Source organism: Mytilus galloprovincialis, unplaced genomic scaffold (assembly GCF_965363235.1).
Source record: "Mytilus galloprovincialis unplaced genomic scaffold, xbMytGall1.hap1.1 HAP1_SCAFFOLD_59, whole genome shotgun sequence".
Lineage (NCBI taxonomy): Eukaryota > Metazoa > Mollusca > Bivalvia > Mytilida > Mytilidae > Mytilus > Mytilus galloprovincialis.
In genome coordinates, this window is record NW_027468001.1 from 25,059 (window position 1) to 44,617 (window position 19,559).

The 19,559-nt window shown below is 31.6% G+C and overlaps 1 protein-coding gene across 2 annotated transcripts; it reads left to right on the forward strand.

The window, feature by feature from the left end:
• The first annotated feature begins 337 nt into the window (after positions 1-337).
• Positions 338-16,008, forward strand: LOC143060005 (uncharacterized). Of its 2 annotated transcripts, XM_076233524.1 has the most exons (5): positions 338-462; positions 2,540-2,569; positions 6,743-6,784; positions 8,412-8,487; positions 14,900-16,005. In XM_076233524.1, exons 1-5 carry the CDS (start codon positions 390-392, stop codon positions 15,894-15,896), a joined length of 1,218 nt encoding a protein of 405 aa, XP_076089639.1. In that variant the 5' UTR covers positions 338-389; the 3' UTR covers positions 15,897-16,005. The 2 variants fall into 2 exon arrangements, with proteins under 2 accessions (XP_076089639.1, XP_076089640.1); XM_076233525.1 differs by lacking the exon at positions 2,540-2,569 and having other exon boundaries at positions 341-492; positions 14,900-16,008.
• The last annotated feature ends 3,551 nt before the right edge of the window (positions 16,009-19,559 follow it).

A 19,559-nucleotide genomic window follows, 5' to 3' on the forward strand; every position in this document is an offset into this window, starting at 1 on the left:
ATGTCTCGGAACATATAAAATTGTTACTGTCCCTTTGGTATCTTTCGTCCCTCTTTTACTAAAGTTTAAGTGAATTCTAAAAATTACGAGAGTAATTCATAATAGTAAATGGACTATGCTAAAGGATTTTAATTTTTATATTTTACGAGACAATTTGGACAATTACAGTATTAAATATATTAAAAAGTGAAACCATCGTTGCAAAAACGCTTAAAATACATTAAATTCATACGATTGTCCTCGAGAATACACGATAACATACTTCCGCATTTTTATATGCCTTGTTGTGCTTTCAGATTGGTTTCAATATGCAATTTCCGATAGATTCATACGTTAAAATATTTCCTTATATTTAGTAAAACTAAAATGGTACATTTCGTTCCACATCGATGGAGATTTTGGTGCATTTTTATTTCACTTTCATACTATTAGCTTTGGATATTGGATACACATTTATCAGTGGTAAGGCTTATTTGCACAGGAAACATTCAAGTGTTCTTAAAGACAACCTGTTAGATAGTTTTAATTTTTAGAAATACAAATAAAGTTGTAAACCTTTCTAAAACGATTTATTGTAAAATGTTATTTGTTTTAATTATAATTTAATTACTTAAGTAAAATAAAATGTAGCAATGCACAATGATGATATTAAGTACATTGATACATTAATCCTAGATACTAAATTCTTGAGAAGTATATAAACTTGACTGAATACTAGCATTTTTTTTATAGGTTCCCAACTTGTTTTCTTTTTTGCCATGGTATTGTCAGTTGTCCTTTCTGTTGTTGCATTGTAACCTCACAATATGTTTAAAGTTTTCATCGTAAGATGACCATTAAACGTGCAGAACTGAATCTTCCTTCTTCTTATGAATAAAGAAAAATATCTGAATATATTTTCTAAATATCTTAATCCCATATATTTCTTTATTTCCATGATTCTTTCTGTGCTGATAATCTCGTTGTTTTTATGATTATACCGACACAACTTTTTTTAATTAGATTTTAAAGAATGAATAATATGATTTTAAGATTTCCAGATTATAGTTTGAAGTAACAACATTACTGTAAAAATGTAGTAAAAGAGGGACGAAAGATACCAAAGGGACAGTCAAACTCATTAATCTGAAACAAACTGACAACGCCATGGCTAAAAATGAAAAAGACAACAAAAAAAAAACAGCACACATGACACAACATAGAAAACTAAAGAATAAACAACACGAACCCCCCAAAAAACTTGTGTTTTAAATAATTTCAAGTTTTATTCATTTTTGTTGTCATAGTTGCTTGTTTTTGTGATTAAGAATATAACACAATGTTGACGTTTTTACCTTTTAGGACTTTTTGTTTTGTAAATTCATCGTTGTCAAAATAATGGAATTTTATGTGACTGTCATACAAGTGAGAGGTTTAGCGCTATAAAACCCGGTTCAATTCACCGTTTTCTATACAAGGAAATGTCTGTACCAAGTAAGAAATATGACAGTTGTTAGCCATTCGTTTGGTGTGTTTGAGCTTTTGATTTTGCCATTGGCTTATGGACTTTCTGTTAATTTTTGTTATTTTTATTTTTGCTAGGAAAAATTTACTTAAAGACAAATAAATCATCAGCTTTAAAAAAAAATTTAAGAACCATCTTTTGATCTTAAATTTATTTTTAAAATTTTATGCTCTTCAACTTTGCATTTGTGTTATCGTCGTTTCCCCCTTTTTGCAATGACATTGGCAGTTTGTTTTCGACTAATGCGTTTGTATATTCCTTTGGTATCTGTTGGTTCTCTTTTATAAACTGCTTATTATGTGTATTATTGACAAACACCTTATGAAAGTGTGATATGTACAATCTGGAACTTTACATCTTATACTTCTGTTCATTAATTTCAAAGACTGTAAAAGTCCTGCTTTCCAGAATTAAATCGACATCTGTATTACGACAAATCAAGTTCTGATATTTATTCACGAAATATCTATAATTTTATGATTTGCGAACGACACCATATTTGTAATAGATGATACTGAAACTAAAACCGTTTTGTTAACGTTTTGGTGGTGGCTGCAATATAAAATAATAAAAGAAAAATGCATAGAAGAAAGAAGAATAGCTTCCATTGGCAACTTAATAATAACAACGTATGGTTAGGCACTGAAATGTGAATGGATCAACAGATAAAAACCGGTTTTGTTCTACCATGAGTAATATAACGGATCCTCTATATGTGGAACAGGATCTGCTTAATCTGAAGTTTTCTGTGTTGTGTTTTGTACATTGTTGTTTGTCTGTTTGTCTTTTTTCTTTTTTAGGCTTGATGTTGTCTGGGTTTTTATCGACTAATGAGATTGAATGTCCCTCTCATATATTTTTTTATTTCTGCTATTACAAAATATTCTATCAAAGAAACAAAATCCAGAAAAACACAGATAGATAAGTAAGCATCATGAGATCGAGTGGTCAGGTATCAAAAACAAAAGAGGAAAGGAAAACCTCTACAAAGCAATTAAGTTGCACCCGTTCAAATACAATTTTCGTTTTTTCCAGGTAGTTCCAATGTTACAGAAAAGACAACTGGTAAATAACTAGTAATAAGAATCTAAGTTCTGGCATGAACATTTTAACATTTCTTCTTTACATCATGTTTAGAAGAGAAGAAACAATGATAGTTTTTGTAATATTGACTTATATTGACCGGAACGGTTTATTCATATCTGTCCGCATTTTCAAGGAAAGTGTATAAATCCTGAAGGATTTCTCATGTTTTATTATTCAGGTTTATACCTGAAGTAAGACACATTAGCCTAATATGTGTCAGTAGTTTACCGATGTTTATATATAGTAAAACGATAAAACACATTTATAATACTGATAGTTAACGTAACGTTATCTTTATAACTTCATTTAACCAAGTACGTTAATATGTTTAAAGATGACGTTCAATTTCGAATAATCAGAATACGTTAGAAAAGTGTTCGAGTAAGTGCTTGAAATAAAAGTTCCTAGAACCAACTATGCACAAATGAGTACGTATTGAAATACTTCCTCTAAAAAAACAAAGTTACTATATATCCAATGATTTACTTTTTTTTATTTGCATCACAGTACAACAGTATAAATACAAGAACATATAAGATCGCTTGTACAAATCATGTGTTGCAGTGATGTCAAACTGAAAGAACCACGTATCGGAATAAATTGTTTCATAACCATAGAAGTTCTACCTACACTAAATTAATGTGTAGTTTGGCTGTCCGTTAAACCATTACGATGATAGGTGTGGATTAAGAGATAATACGTCATCAAGTGTAAAAAGTAAAATCACAAAAATACTGAACTCAAAAATACAAAATCAAATGATAAAACACATCAAACGAATGGACAACATCTATCATATTCCTGACTTGGTACAGGCAGTGGCCCTGAAAAAATATTTGTTGATTGAATTTGAAAACACATTATCGTTTTTCATGGGAAAGTAGTAGATAATCAAAGAAATCACTACAAACGAATTAAGTGAAATATACCCGTCGATCCATTACAAATGATAAATGTAAGAGACTTAAAAGGTGACATATTTTATAAGGTCTAAACAGCATACACTGATTGTACTGTATTTTCCCCAAAAAGGAAGCGTATGTACAGATGTTAGTTAAAAAAAAGTCGAAGTATAAATAGTTAATTCAAAAAATAGATATTTAAAAAAAACCCAGTTAACTCAAAATAAAAGACCCTAAAAAGATCGTTAAGGCGACCATATAATAAGTGAAGGGCAGATTGAAGCTGATATATCGTCACAGCCTTTCTTCGGTAGTTCTTTAGGTAGGTGTTTACTATTGTTAAAAAGTCGGTATAAGTATTATTCAACATCAATTATAACAAATCAAAACCATTGTTTGGGGCAAACGGTATGATACGAAAGTTTCCTTGATTTTGAGTCCCCCAATCTTAACGATAGATCTTAAACGTATGGCAAACTTTACAATTATTTCAATGTACAAATATTTGCACTGTAGACATTGAAGGTTTGAAGGGTTTTAGGAAGTTTGACCGTAGGTAGTTTTGACTGTGTACTCGGTGTTTTTTTTTTATTTATCAGGTCATGCGTTTTTTCTTGAATTGAAACGTTTTAACGTCAATTTTAGATAAAATTGAGAATGGAAATTGAATTGTGTTAAAGAAAAAGGCTTTCTTATACGTCGTTCTTCTTTTTGATCAATATTTTTTTTTAAACTGCATAATGAATCACACTGTTTAAAAAATTACTACACAGAGGAAGTTATAAAAAATCCTGAACTTTTTTTACTCGACAATTTGTCGAGTTTGTTGGATTGATACTTTTAAATACTTAAATATTCATATTAGCTCTACTTGGCGACTTTTTAACATTTATTTAGAAACGATCAAAAACAAAACACCCTTCTCACAGACAAAAAGAGCAAAATTCATTCTTTGAATGTAGGAAATATAATTCGTAACAGGGGTCGATTCATAACAATACTTACGACAAAATGCACGACGATTAAGAGAAGGGACAAATGTGACGATTTCAGTTTACCCAATGTCAACTCCCCGATTTAAAAAAGAAACATATCCTTTTAGCCAAAAAAAATTACGTTAACATAACTCATATATGCTTATCCCACCGTGGGTAAATTATCACGTTGTGATTGGTTTAACGCTGTCACGTGGTGTCCCCTATAAGACCGTAGGGGTTAGCTAATTTCTTAGGGGGTTCATGACGCGGTAATGCCAATGGTGACGTCATCTGTCAATGTTGTTGTGTTTCATTGTTTATTTTTCAACAAAAGGCATCAGAAAAAGTCCAGCGTGCGATAAATTCGTTATACGGTTAACTATACTGACCCCCTCTGGCCTCACTCCCTATGAATTTTACTAACCCTCTATAGATTTGTAGGGGGTCAGTAGCGAACCATATAACTTATATTACGCGCGTTCATTTTGACGTCATGAAACGAGACGTTATTTCCACGCAAAAACTGCTATACCGACGTATAAGGAAATAAGAATTGGATTGACGCTGTATAATTTTACGGTCTGAGATCTAAAATACCTAAACACTAGTAGTCGTCTGATCTGTTAATGTTGATTGTGTTCTATATTCCCAATTGTTATTTGTATGGTAAGTGGTGCTTTTTTGAATCGTATCCTGTCAATGCCACAATATACGTCCTTTATTTGTTAACAGGCGATTCACTCAGGTTTTTTCATATCTTTGATTTTTTTTAACGGTATTTCAACATCGGTAAACTACTGTTGCGTTAAATCTAATATGAAATGGATATAAATGTATCCCCTCCTTGTCCTCCTTCGTTTCAGCCTTTCATTCAATATAACCTTATATTACCTTTTTTTCTTTTCTGACCTTTAAGAATATAAGGATAGCTGTGATAATTGTCAATGATTCACTTAATCAGGCATAAATATAGACAAAAGACACTTCGAGACCAACATTAATGCTTCTTACCGTCATGTGTGCTTGATAGCATTATATTGACTTGCTATATTTTTATCAGCAGTATCGATAGTTGGTATAAATTATGTGTGATGTGTGTTGCGTCGCATCAGTCAATATTGCTCTCGAACCAGAATTGACTTATCATTACTTAATATATTCTACGACATGAATAATCATTGATATGGTCATATTTATAAATTAACTGTTTACAAAATTTTTGAATTTTGGAAATACTAAGGCATTTCTACCTCAGGGAATAGATTACCTTAGCTGCATTTGGCATAACTTTTAGGAATTTTGGTCTTTAATGCTCTTCAACCTAGTACTTTATTTATTTATTTTTTGGTTTCGAGCGTCACTGATGAGTCTTTTGTAGACGAAACGTGCGTCTGGCGTAAATACAAAATTTAATTCTGGTATATATGATGAGTTTATTGATATAGTCATAATTGTAAGTTACCTGTTTACAACACTTTGAAAATTTTGACATACTTAGAATTATCTACCTCAGGATTAGATTACCTTGACTATTGTTTGCAAAAGTTTTCTTTAGTTTGGGATCCCTATGTTTTAAATCTTTGTTTATTCGAGCGTCACTGATGAGTTTTTTGTTGAAGAAACGCGCATCTGGTGTACAATATTTTAGTTTTGATATCTATGATGAACGTTTTTTACATGGTTGCAGCAATTAATTTAATTTTTCGTTCGATGAAGACTGGGCTTACCCGAAAGGTACTTTTCATCATTCTTGCGTATATGTTTTAAGACTCTTTGTACACTAACTAACATATGTAATCTACAATATGTATGTATGGAAGATCATTTTGAAGAAAAAATCACGAGATACCAAGGTCGCAACAAAAATGACAAGTCGAGGATAGATAACAAAAATCATGGCAAAAAAAAGACGATCAACTACCAAAGACACATTTACAGTTATACTTGAAGGTTTTTTTCTATAAAATACACTTTTTTCCTGTAAAATTGGAGATCAAAATTAATATTTATAATTGTCTAGTAAAATAAACGGATTTTTTTTTTTCATAGGTCATGGATTTGTACAATCAGTACAAAATGATTTTTTTTCTTTCAATTCATGCAATTGATAAATAACAACTTAACGCATATATAAAAGAAAAAAAATTGAATGTAAGTGACATCTATTGAATACATCTGAAATTGATTACCTTTGATCATTGGTTATTGCATATCATAGTGCATCGATGTATAATTCAGTACTATCTATGACCATACTGTATTTCTATCTACAGATATATACAATAATGCACAGTTGAACTTCTTCACCACTGTTGGTATGTATTGCCTACTATGGAATCAAGTTTCCAATTAATTAATGGTTTTGCAAAGAATTTTGTTAACCTTGTGGAATATCTTTTAAAATTAAATGTTTTGCTAAGATATCATCTTTGAAAAAAATAAAAATAGTTAGTTTCGCTTAACATTTTAGTTTTCAAACGTATACGGAATAGCGAAACAAACTACCTTTTATATAACGCAATTTTTCGTCACATTTCAGTAAAATTTATAAAGTTAATGCTGTACACGTGGAACATATCAAAGTTTGCCAAAAACAAACTATGTGTAAATCTGTCTTTCTATAGTTTCCTTATATAGGGATCAAAATACTTACCTTAGGTAGCACTCCACAGTTAGAAAATAAAATTAAAAATGAACCACAAAACGTTTTATCATCTATTCCTGGATTTCTAATACATTAACATAACTGTTTGTGTTGTACATGTGCATATGTATGTAATCAGTATCTTCCATAGATTTGATTTTCAAAAGTTACAATGGTGTGATGTAGTTCCTTTTATTTGTATCCATTGCAACATTCGGCATTTATGTACCATAAAATATTGCAAAAAGGGGTGTGAAAATGTCGCATATCCCCCAAAATTTGTATCAAACTAGAATTACAATGCCTTTGAGTCATACCTTTTAAGAAACTGTTGACATTAATCTTCCTAATGATCAAATTAAAATTGGGTGTCTTTGGCCTCATTTTTTCGTAAAATTTAATCAAAACAATCGTGTGACAAAAAGTTGGAAAAAATCATTACAATAATTGCCGGACCAATGTATGGAATAGATACGCAAATACGGACTGTCATACAGAAAACAGCCTATATTACAGACATTACATAATCTTGATGTTCATATAAACCCAATACGAAGGCTATTTTAATACTCAGCTATCCAAAAAATGAATTTTATTGCACACTTGCTCTCATATTTGAAATATCCACAGGGGCCAAAATGCGAAACTGCACACCTAACTGTGGAGTGCTACCTTACTTTTCAAGTGACGGCGTATTGAATTATAAGCCTATTACCTTTGATAACTATTTACACCACTGAGTGGATGCCACTGCTGGTAGACGTTTCATCCCCGAGGGTATCACCAGCCCAGTAGTCATCATATCGGTGTTGACATGAATATCAAGTATATGGTCATTTTCCTAAATTTCCTGTTTACAAAATTATGATTTTTTTCGAATTACTAAGGAATTTTTTTATCCAAGGCATAGATAGTCTTAACCGTATTTGGCAAAACAAATTTGGGTCCTCAATGCTCTTGAACTTTGTACTTGTTTGGCTTCATAACTATTTTGATTTGAGCGTCACCGATGAGTCTTATGTAAACAAAAACATATTTAATTATAAGCCTGATACCTTTGATAACTATTTACAGGCATTCAAATATCATCATCATCATCATCGTTATCATCATCATCATCATATTAAAGTGGTATTTGTATCGATAACGATGTTTAATTCATAAGTTTGAATTTCAGCAGTTTTTATATAGAAATTTCACAGAAGCAAATTTAATACTGTGAATATTTATTATGAATAATCCTAGTTTTAAATTTAAGAATTTACACATTTCAAGCATTTCTGATTTCTATGTTTAAGGTGGAGCTGCACTGTCTTTGGTTTGTGTGTTTTTACTAGTTGCAGTATCATGTCATCTAGCAAATGTGAAAACGAGGTAAGATTATTTAAAATTGCACTCTTAGTCTATGTGACATGTCTACACAGTTGATGATAATTGGAAAGATGTATCTCAAAAAGTAATGAATTCCTATGTCAAAATGTTTTTTTTTTTTTTTTTTATTTTTCTTTAAAAACCTTACTTTTATCTTATGTAAACTTATAACACTTATATATGATTTCATGTCGATATATGTACACGTTGCAACCATAGACAAAGCCGACGACACAAAACATTACATCGACCACTAAAAAATATATTTTTATGTAGCCTAGGTGAACGAGTAGTCTATGGCGATTGACATAGTGCGGGTGGTGTTACCACAATGTCACATAAAGCAAGGCTCGAATCCGCCTGAGGGAAAAACTAAAATTTTCATTGCAAGTTTAAAGATCTATCATTGTTTGATTTAATTTTAGATAAATATATATTATAATGATGTCAGCTCTATAACCACGTGCTATCCGATGGAGAATGTCTGCCATAAAGTTGCCCCTCGTTAAGACATTCTCCTAAATATTTAACTTTATAATTCATTAATTATTATAACAATACAAATTCAATTGATTATACCAGGTCATCCTTATATGTTCACCTTACATATCTATTAATACATTGAATAGCCCTTGAGTCTAACAATCGATTTGTATCCAATGGTTGTAGATACTCCGGAAGTCGTCCTAAAAGATAATTATAATAGATGGTTTATAAATAATATATTAAACAATTTTTTTTTATTTCACATATTGGTGTGTATTTAAACTCATCATAGGTACAAGGACTAAATTTTGAGCGCCAGACGGGTGTTTTGTCTACAAAAGACTTATAAGTGACTCACGAATTAGAATAGTTTAAAAAAGGCAAATTTTGGAGCGAATTTGAAGGGAATGTCGGATCCAAAATTCCAAAACGTTCGTCAGTTCAGATAAGATAATCTACTTCATGGGAAGAAAATCCTAAGTGTTTAGAAAAATAGAATGTTTTGTCAACAGTTAGTTTATAATTTTGACCATATCAATGCTAATTCATGTAACCACAAATATATGTTTTTTTCTTAAACTGTTCATATGTTGATATATATAGATTCCATAACTACAACAAGTGTGTTACGACATTTCTACTCGAGACAGTAAGATTTTAATATTTAAAGCGCAAGCCTTGCCGAGCTTTTTAAATATTGAAAATTTAACTGTTGTGAGTGGAGAAATATCATAATACACGAGTTATAGTAGTGGAATCTGTTTATCTTATGATCTATACCCTTCCTTTCCAAACATTTGCATAAAGTTGTGTTTTTTATATGTGGCGTCATCAGACATGGTCGCCTTTTTATGACGCCATAATAAGAAATTCAGAAGAAATCAAGAAAATTAAACTTTAAAATTAAATTTCGACCAATCATTTGTTGAGAACAGATATTTCACTCGTGATGAGAATCATTTTTCTCACACCGCTCAGGAAATGTGAAAATAGCACAAAATTAGAGAAATTGGCCGTCACTACAAATTGACAATGATAGTACATCGGTTCAGGTTGTTTTTACTGGAACTTCTTATGGGGTAATTGACGAATACCTTTACCAATCAAATGACGATGCTATATTGCCATTTAAATGTGTATATCAACTTTGCAAATAGATATGTAGCCTTATGTTTTGAAAGGTCAGTTTATCCCATTCATACAATAAGAGTTGTATAGCTTTATTTCATGCCATTTACCTTGTCAAAAATCAAGTTATTCCGTGACTAAAACGGCTGAGTAAAAAACGCAAAGTTTATTGACATAAAATTATGTGATTATAGTACACAGCGAAAAATAACAAATCGGTGCGACACTTGTTCATTTTTTGTCGAGCCTGCAACTTTTGTTGCAGAAAGTTCGACATAGGGATAGTGATCCGGCGGCGGCGTTGGCGGCGTTAGCTAACTTCTTAAAAACATTATATTTTAGAAGGCGGAAGACCTGGGTTCTTCATACTTTGTATACTTTTGTATATACCTCATATTACGAACTTTCCGTCAGTCACATGTCCAATGTCCTTGACATCATTTTCATGGTTCAGTGACTACTTGAAAAAATAGTTAAGATTTTTGTAATGTTGATTTCTCTCTAATTATAAGTAATATGATAACTATATTTGGTATATGCGTACCTTGCAAGGTCCTCATGCCCGTCAGACAGTTTTCGCTTGACCTTGACCTCATTTCATGGATCAGTGAACACAGTTAAGTTTTGGTGGTCAAGTCCATATCGCAGATACTATAAGCAATAGGTCCATTATATTCGGTGTATGGAAGGACTCTAAGGTGTACATGTCCAACTGGCAGGTGTCATCTGACCTTGGCCTCATTTTTGTGGTTCAGTTGTTATAGTAAGGTTTTTGTGTTTTAGTCTTTTTTTCTTATACTATATGCAATAGGTCTACTATATTTGGTGTATGAAATGTTTGTAAGGTGTACATGTCTAGCTGACAGATGTTATCTGACCTTGCCCTCATTTTCATGGTTCAGTGTCAAAGTTAAGTTTTTGAGTTTTGGTCTTTTTTTCTAATAATATATGCAATAGGTCAACTATATTGGTGTATGGAAATATTTTATGATCTTTATGTCAGTCGCACAGGTTTTATTTGACCTTGACCTCATTTTCACGGTTCATTCCTAAGTGTTAAATATTTGTGTTTTGTTCTGTTTTTCTTACTTTATAGGCAATATGTCAACTATATTTGTTGTATGGAAGAATTGCTAGCTCTACATGTCTGCCTGGCATGGTTCGTCTGACCTTGATCTCATTTTCATGGTTCATTGATCAATGTTTAGTTTTCTTGATTGATGTTGAGTTTATGTGACAGTTGTAATAAAGCTTTATATTTAGGACTATCAACATAATATCAATCATTATGATTAGTAAAGAAGGCGAGACATTTCAGCGTGCGCACTCTTGTTGTCAAACACAATGTAGGTAAAATATCCCAGATATTGTGAGAAAAACATTAGAGGGGAAAATTCCAAAATGTGTTAAATAGTTATAAAAAAACAATTGTACTTATCATCCATTGTTTATATGATCCTTTTAAAAATCCTAGGTTCGACGTAACAAATGGACAAAAATGTTTGTTTTATGTCTCAAAAATTACTCTGAATACAGACCACCATGTGCAGCTATCAATGTTTTAAGACCTAGCATCCTCCATATAAATATTTTAGATAAAAGAGGGACAAAAGATACCAGAGGGAGAGTCAAACTCATAGATTGAAAATAAACTGACAACGCCATGGCTAAAAATAAAAAGACAAACAGACAATAGTACAGAAGACATAGCATAGAAAAATAAAGACGAAGCAACACGAACCTCACCACAAAATGGGGGTGTTCTCATGTGCTCTGGAAGAGTAAGCAGATCCTGCTCCACAATAAATGTTGCGTTTCGGAAAAAAATATTTATGATTTGAAGAGCATTTTCTTTCATCACTGAAGAAAATTGTAAAATAAACAAACATTTTATATTGCCCACATCAGTTGATCATTATCAAGCTTTACAGTAAAATACAACTGTAACCTGAGAGGGGGCCATTACATAGATTTTACCCATATTAGTTTATTTTACATCTTTTGCAGGAAAAAAATGAAATGATTTTATCTGAAACACAAAATGCTGTTTAATTTTAAATATCAAGTGGATGCTACGCCTAAACACTTTTTAAATGTTCCGGTGTAAACACAACCATTTTATCCATCTGTAATGATGAACCTAATATAGAAAGAATGTCAGCTCTAATTTGCAAATTTATGTTTCTCAATCCGATTTCGATGTGAGAGAGTTTGAAAATGTAAATGGCATGAAGCCAAATTTATTAAATCCTATTGTTCGAATGGGGTTAAATTACCTTTAGCACATACTTACAACTTCTCGTCCAATCAAATTGCTTGAATTTGCCTTCTAATTTTCATAGTACATACTTTTTCCGTGTACTAAGTAACTACGCATGAATGACCACAAGGGTAAGATTCCATTGTATTAGCACATACTTACAACTTCTCGTCCAATCAAATTGCTTGAATTTGCCTTCTAATTTTCATAGTACATACTTTTTCCGTGTACTAAGTAACTACGCATGAATGACCACAAGGGTAAGATTTCATTGTATTGTAATCAAAATATTAGAACAAAAATTGCTACTGGCTATTTTGAAATAAATGATGTGTTCCAAATTTAACTAAATAGTTTGTAATTAGTTTTCAAAAAGATTTTTAACATCCTACTAATCAATCTTTTGATCTAAATTTTGTTTTGACAATTAAAAAAGTTTCTTTCATTTAAATAAAGAGTAATAATAATGGTGCTTTATACCTTGATTAAAGTACAACTCAATCTGAAATTTGTAATCCTTTATCTTCCATGCAATTACTTTGAACACAAAAAGAGTCAACCATGAATCTTTTGAAGGGAAATTATTAATAAAGCAATTTGATATATTTAGTCATAAATTGGTCGATAATTGGTTGCCTAATGTCCAGTGACAAATATTTCATGCATATAAACTATCCACTAGACTACCTATGGGTACATACCAGGGGCAGATCCAGCCATTTTTAAAAGGTGTTTCAACCAGAGATGTAGGAGGGGGATCCAACTGTTTGTATTAAGATAGTTTTAGGTTTTATGTGAAATTAAAAAAATGTTTTCAAGAATGTAAAGCTTTCACTGCAATTTAAGAATTGTCTGCTCTTGGTCAATTCATTTTGTCATCTTACCCTGTAAATAAGTACATGTATAGTAAAACAACGCTTCGTTCATATCAATAAACATACTTACACCAGCAGCTACCTTCTTTACATTCTAAAGTCAAGGGCCTTTGAAATCCCATTTTTACAATGATATTATAGTGAGTAGATTTACAAAACTACGTAAATGAGCTACAGCCAGTCAGCCAAAACATATCAATAGACTAATTACAGGATTACTCAAGTTGTAAATATGTGCTAAATTGGATATTGTATAGAAAGGTATATACTATGAAAATAAGAGCTTGGGGCAAAGCCCCTCGCTCTAATTTTCATAGTATATACCTTTCTATACAATAACCGAGACTTGTAATCAAGATATTAGAACAAAAATTGCTACTGGCTATTTTGAAATAAATGATGTGTTCCAAATTTAACTAAATAGTTTGTAATTAGTTTTCAAAAAGATTTTTAACATCCTACTAATCAATCTTTTGATCTAAATTTTGTTTTGACAATTAAAAAAGTTTCTTTCATTTAAATAAAGAGTAATAATAATGGTGCTTTATACCTTGATTAAAGTACAACTCAATCTAAAATGTGTAATCCTTTATCTTCCATGCAATTACTTTGTACACAAAAAGAGTCAACCATGAATCTTTTGAAGGGAAATTATTAATAAAGCAATTTGATATATTTAGTCATAAATTGGTCGATAATTGGTTGCCTAATGTCCAGTGACAAATATTTCATGCATATAAACTATCCACTAGACTACCTATGGGTACATACCAGGGGCAGATCCAGTCATTTTTAAAAGGTGTTTCAACCAAAGATGTGGGAGGGGGATCCAACTGTTTGTGATAGTTTTAGGTTTTATGTGAAATAAAAAAAATGTTTTCAAGAATGTAAAGCTTTCACTGCAATTTAAGAATTGTCTGCTCTTGGTCAATTCATTTTGTCATCTTACCATGTAAATAAGTACATGTATAGTAAAACAACGCTTCGTTCATATCAATAAACATACTTACACCAGCAGCTACCTTCTTTACATTCTAAAGTCAAGGGCCTTTTGAAATCCCATTTTTACAATGATATTATAGTGAGTAGATTTACAAAACTACGTAAATGAGCTACAGCCAGTCAGCCAAAACATATCAATAGACTAATTACAGGATTACTCAAGTTGTAAATATGTGCTAAATTGGATATTGTATAGAAAGGTATATACTATGAAAATAAGAGCTTGGAGCAAAGCCCCTCGCTCTAATTTTCATAGTATATACCTTTCTATACAATAACCGAGACTTCAAATCTCAAGGCTAAATATCTATTTTTTAGGCTAATATACCAACTTAAATGGTAACATATACTTAAATTTTGACTGGTACATGTGTTTTTCAAATGGCCATAAATGGTGTTGAACTTACTCGTTTATGTAGAATTCATTTGCAAAATTAAAAGCTCAAACACAGTTACACACACATAAAAGCTGCCCTTTAAAATTAATAGAAATTGAGTTTATGTTCATATTCATAAATATTAGTTTTGATATGTGCGTGATATTACATTGTGTTGTCCTTTTCACAGCTTATCCTTTTTTCAAGAAAAAGTACAAAAGTATACTTTAAAGAAAAAAGACAATTGTAAATACCTACTTAATTATAATTTATTTTCTTTTTCAAAGATTAAGAACGTTGGAAAACCAATTGGCTAAAAGCAAAAATGAAAGACAAAAGCAGTCCATACTCAGTCCTCAACCATCAATCATATCAAATGTACCAGAAGATGTCGAAGATATACCTCGTGTATCAAGACGTTCGGAATATATCCGTGTGATAAGGAATTTTAAAGATTTGAGGGATCGAGCATCAAGAATATTACCCTTTTTTAATACTCCACGTAGCAGTGCAGATACATTCGACTTATCGAAACAAGACGACCCTATTTACGATGACATATCGCAATATCGTCCAAAAGGACAGAAACCCGAAAACCAGACACACTGGTGTTGTTGTTGTTGTCGTATCTTGCCTAATAATTATGTACAAGCAAACACATCAGATGCAAAATCGCCGGAAATGAATCATGATTCACACCAAGACACACATGAAATAATAGATAGCCAATCAGCAAAGGAAAAGGTAAATATAGAAGCAGAAATACACCACGATAGCAGCGATACATTAACAAGGAACAAAAATAATAGCGATACATTAAAAAGGAAAAAAAAGATGCAAAAAGAACAAGAATCTGGCAATCATATTGAGGTCAAACACGTAGATTTTGATGTACGAGAAATATGCATTCAGCCGACCACCACAGATGACGTTACAATAGGAGTAACACAGAAACCAGTCAAGCAAGTAAACAAAGAACAGCAACTCGTGTCGTTCGGGAAAACAGCTATAATACCTTACACAGGACAACAGAAACCTAGACTTGAGCCAAGGATAGTCGACCCACTTTCGGTACAAGGAAAATGCAATACTTTTTCAAGTCATGTAACAAAGAAAGTTCAAGGGATCAAACTTCCTTTTCCATTCCCAATTAAACAAGCAAAATCTTTACCTGCATTGAACGAAGAACCAACAGATGAGTTTACAGGAACGTCATCGGAGGATGAGAAGGAAAGAGACCCAAGTTATATTGATATGGGAGATACCTTAATTACCAATCAATGACCATTTCTGACACTTACTAGTGGTATAAGTAGAAAACATTCTTTACTTGATTATAAAGGACCAAATCATATCACATATACTAGTATTTATACTTCATATCATGGTGGACGAACACCATAATTAACGTTATTCTATTGTCATATATTTAGTTGTTGATACTGTTGTATTTAAGAAATAATTGATGCAAGCTATACTTTATTGTAGTTTTAACATGGTTAGGCATTATATTCGTGATTATTTTTGCCCGAGCTAAGTGAGGGCTAAAATAACACAAATATAATGCCTACCCATGTTAAAACTACAATTAAGTATACTTTGCATCAATTATTTCGATTATGAATAGGACAATTAAGGTAATTTCTATGTCCGATAAGTATAAGTGTAAAAGCGTGTGTGTAGGCTCTTCCATGAACCTCCCTTTTATGTTTGTAAAGAAGCAAACAGCTGGTACGGTGATTTTCAAAGGGAGGAGTTTAAACAGCCAGCATGAACGATTGTCGTATCTAGGTCAAATATGTCAATTTCGGAATGCAACACATTACAGTCATAATAAATGAAGAAGTAACATCATGTGCACCATTTAAGAGTTTGAAAGTGTTTTAAAGTTAAGGAAATATATTAAGTGCATGATAATTTGATAAAATTCATTATTCTGAAGAAGACAATATACGCATGTGCAAACACATTTTATTGGATTTAGAGCATGGGTTTGTTCCCAACGCGAAAGAAGCACGTCATAATAGAATGCCGAATAACTGATATAGATGTTTTATTGAAATGACATACCCTTTTCGCATATTTTGTATAATATATCGCGTATGGCATACCAAGTGTAATACCCTTGTTTTTGAAAATTTTCTATTACTGTCGTGTTTAAACATATGCTAATGTATAATAAATACATGGTATTCTATATTGCATGCTGTATCCCCATCTATGGATATAATGTTTTTAGCCCTCTGGTTATTATTGATATCCTGGATTGTCTACAATCCCCTTACCTTTCATGAATGTGACCTACCGAATTAGACTATTTACCGGATTTGTTATCACATAAGCAACGACGACGGGTGCCACATGTGGAGCAGGATCTGCTTACCCTTCCGGAGCACCTGAGATCACCCCTAGTTTTTTGGTGGGGTTCGTGTTGTTTATTCTTTAGTTTTCTATGTTGTGTCATGTGTGCTGTTGTTTGTTTGTCTTTTTCATTTTTAGCCATGGCGTTGTCAGTTTGTTATAGATTTATGAGTTTGACTGTCCCTTTGGTATCTTTCGTCCCTCTTTGATATAAGTGATTTAAATTTTGCTTTATATCATTTTCTATGCATTACATGGAAGTACTACAAATTGAATGTAGTATAAAAGATCAAATGTTTAATTTTACATCATTTTTCCTCATCATCACGAGAAATTCTTGCTAAACGACAATGATAAAGGATGTCTGACCTTCAACTGTGTATCACTTCCGGCGGATGGATTCTGTATTTCATAGTGAAATGTTATAATAGTTGTTTGCATTTAGTTCGATAAGTCAAGTTTTATTGTAAAATCGGTCAGAATTTGCAATCAGTTGCTAGGGTTTTTTTTACTGTGATTATCCATTTAATTGAATAACCAGCGAGTCAAAAACAATGAAAACAAGTAACATTCATTGTGATTTTAAGGTCATTAGCTGCTTATTCATGTCAATCGAATGAACTTATAATTTCAAAATTTGATTGAACATGTAAAAACGTATAATAGTCCGTTCTTGAAAATGTTTGAAATCAAGAAAAGCAGCTTTTTATAAGTTCAATATATATGTTCAAAATCGTAGCTAATGATCTTTTAAGGTAAAAATAAATTATTAAAATGCTAACATCAGTAACTATTGTGATTAAAGTAATTTTGAACGCTTATTTATTTTAATCATCTTATCTGTTAAATTGTGTGATATATGCACGAATATATATTGTCTGTATTTCAGTATTTACTCAGTAGTACTCAGTACTTCGTTTGATTTGATTTATAACATAAACTCCCTAAATCATTCGTTTATAAATTGAAAAACTATCAAAAAGTTAAATCATAAAAATACTGAACTCCGAGGAAAATTCAATCGTAAAGTCCCTAGTCAAATGGAAAAATCAAATGACAAAATACATCAAACGAATGGACAGCAACTGTCATATTCTTGATATGGTACAGGCATTTTCAAATGTAGAAAATGGTGTATTGAACCTGGTTTTATAGCGCTAAACCTCTCACTTATATGACAGTCGCATCAAATTCAAAATCAAGACACATATTCGAACTCCTTCAGGCAAAGATAATATTACATGGATTTGTCTTATATCCTTTATTGGTTATATGGCTCTTTAAATGTTCCTGTTGTTATATATTATACATTTTTGGCCTTATAAATATTCAGCGTTGAGCATTCCTGGTGACTGTAAATAAAAAAAAAAGAATTCAGACCCATACATATGAAATAAAAATGATGAAGTAAATAGAAACTAAATCTGAGAAGGAAAACAAACACGAAAAAAAAAACCGGGTAAAGTTATCTGACTTCGCGATTCTTGAATCAAGAAAAAATCGGTATATGATATACACTCTCATTTTTAAAGGTCGTGGTTTTATAGATTGCCATTCGGCATAACGGCATATGTATAACTCATAAATTATGGTATCTTTGTCTCTTGGTATACATTATTCACTTTATAATGAATGTATTCTTTTTTCAAAGATTGTCAGCAAGATTACTTTACCAATAACGAGGCTTGTTTAGGGGGGGTATCAATATCCCATATCCCATTAAGTTTTTATCCCAATATCCCGTATCCCTATAATGTTTACCCCTAATATCCCAATAAATATTTTTTACAAATATCCCATATCCCTAAAACTATTTTGAAATATCCCAAAAAATCATTATAAATTCATTCCCAAGCCCCCTTTTTTTTTCTCATCATCACAACGTCAACAATTTTGACTCTGGGAAAACAAACTGTGTTAAAGGAAATTTAGTGCATACTTCTAGTGTTAAATAAGAATATACAATGTATGTGTCCAAAAGATGAAGTGTTCCATCTTAGAGCCTTGTATAACAATCTCTTTTTATGTGAGGTTAAACGATAAATTTAGTGTAAAGGGTCTAATTTCAGACTTTTTTTTTAATTGTTCAAACCGTGATGCATATGACTGTAAAATATAATTTCGATAGCATTCTTCTTTCATTGACAAGAAACTTCATGCTACACGTTAACCTATGTTGGAAAGAACAGAAGGACTCCACCCTGTCTCTTGTCCGAGATTGCTCTGACATCCAACGGCTGTTTTGCCAGACAAGCTGAGACTGTGGGACGTCAGAGCACGTCCATATCAAAAAGTGGATATTTAGCATGCAAGTTCAAATTACAATAACTCAAAATTTAACACAAGAAAGCTTTCTGCTAATATACCTACATTACACTTAACTGTTGCAATATTTTTACAGCAGGCAAAATTTTCACAGCCCTTGTTTTGCAAAGAAATAATACAACATTTGACTCTGTGATCTTGAACTTTATGAATTACATAGATCCCAATATTTTTGTTACTTTTTTTAATTTCCTTCCTCACAACACCAGTAATAGAAGAAAATATATTAATTTACATTGATTATTTAGTAATTATTTTTTT

What these genes read in the sequence shown, in the direction of transcription:
- LOC143060005 (XM_076233524.1), top strand. Translation starts at nt 390, where the DNA reads ATGGAGATTTTGGTGCATTTTTATTTCACTTTCATACTATTAGCTTTG. An exon ending in GAACTTCTTCACCACTGTTG is followed by an intron (nt 6,785 to 8,411) that starts GTATGTATTGCC and finishes TCTATGTTTAAG; the next exon opens with GTGGAGCTGCACTGTCTTTG. An exon ending in CTAGCAAATGTGAAAACGAG is followed by an intron (nt 8,488 to 14,899) that starts GTAAGATTATTT and finishes TCTTTTTCAAAG; the next exon opens with ATTAAGAACGTTGGAAAACC.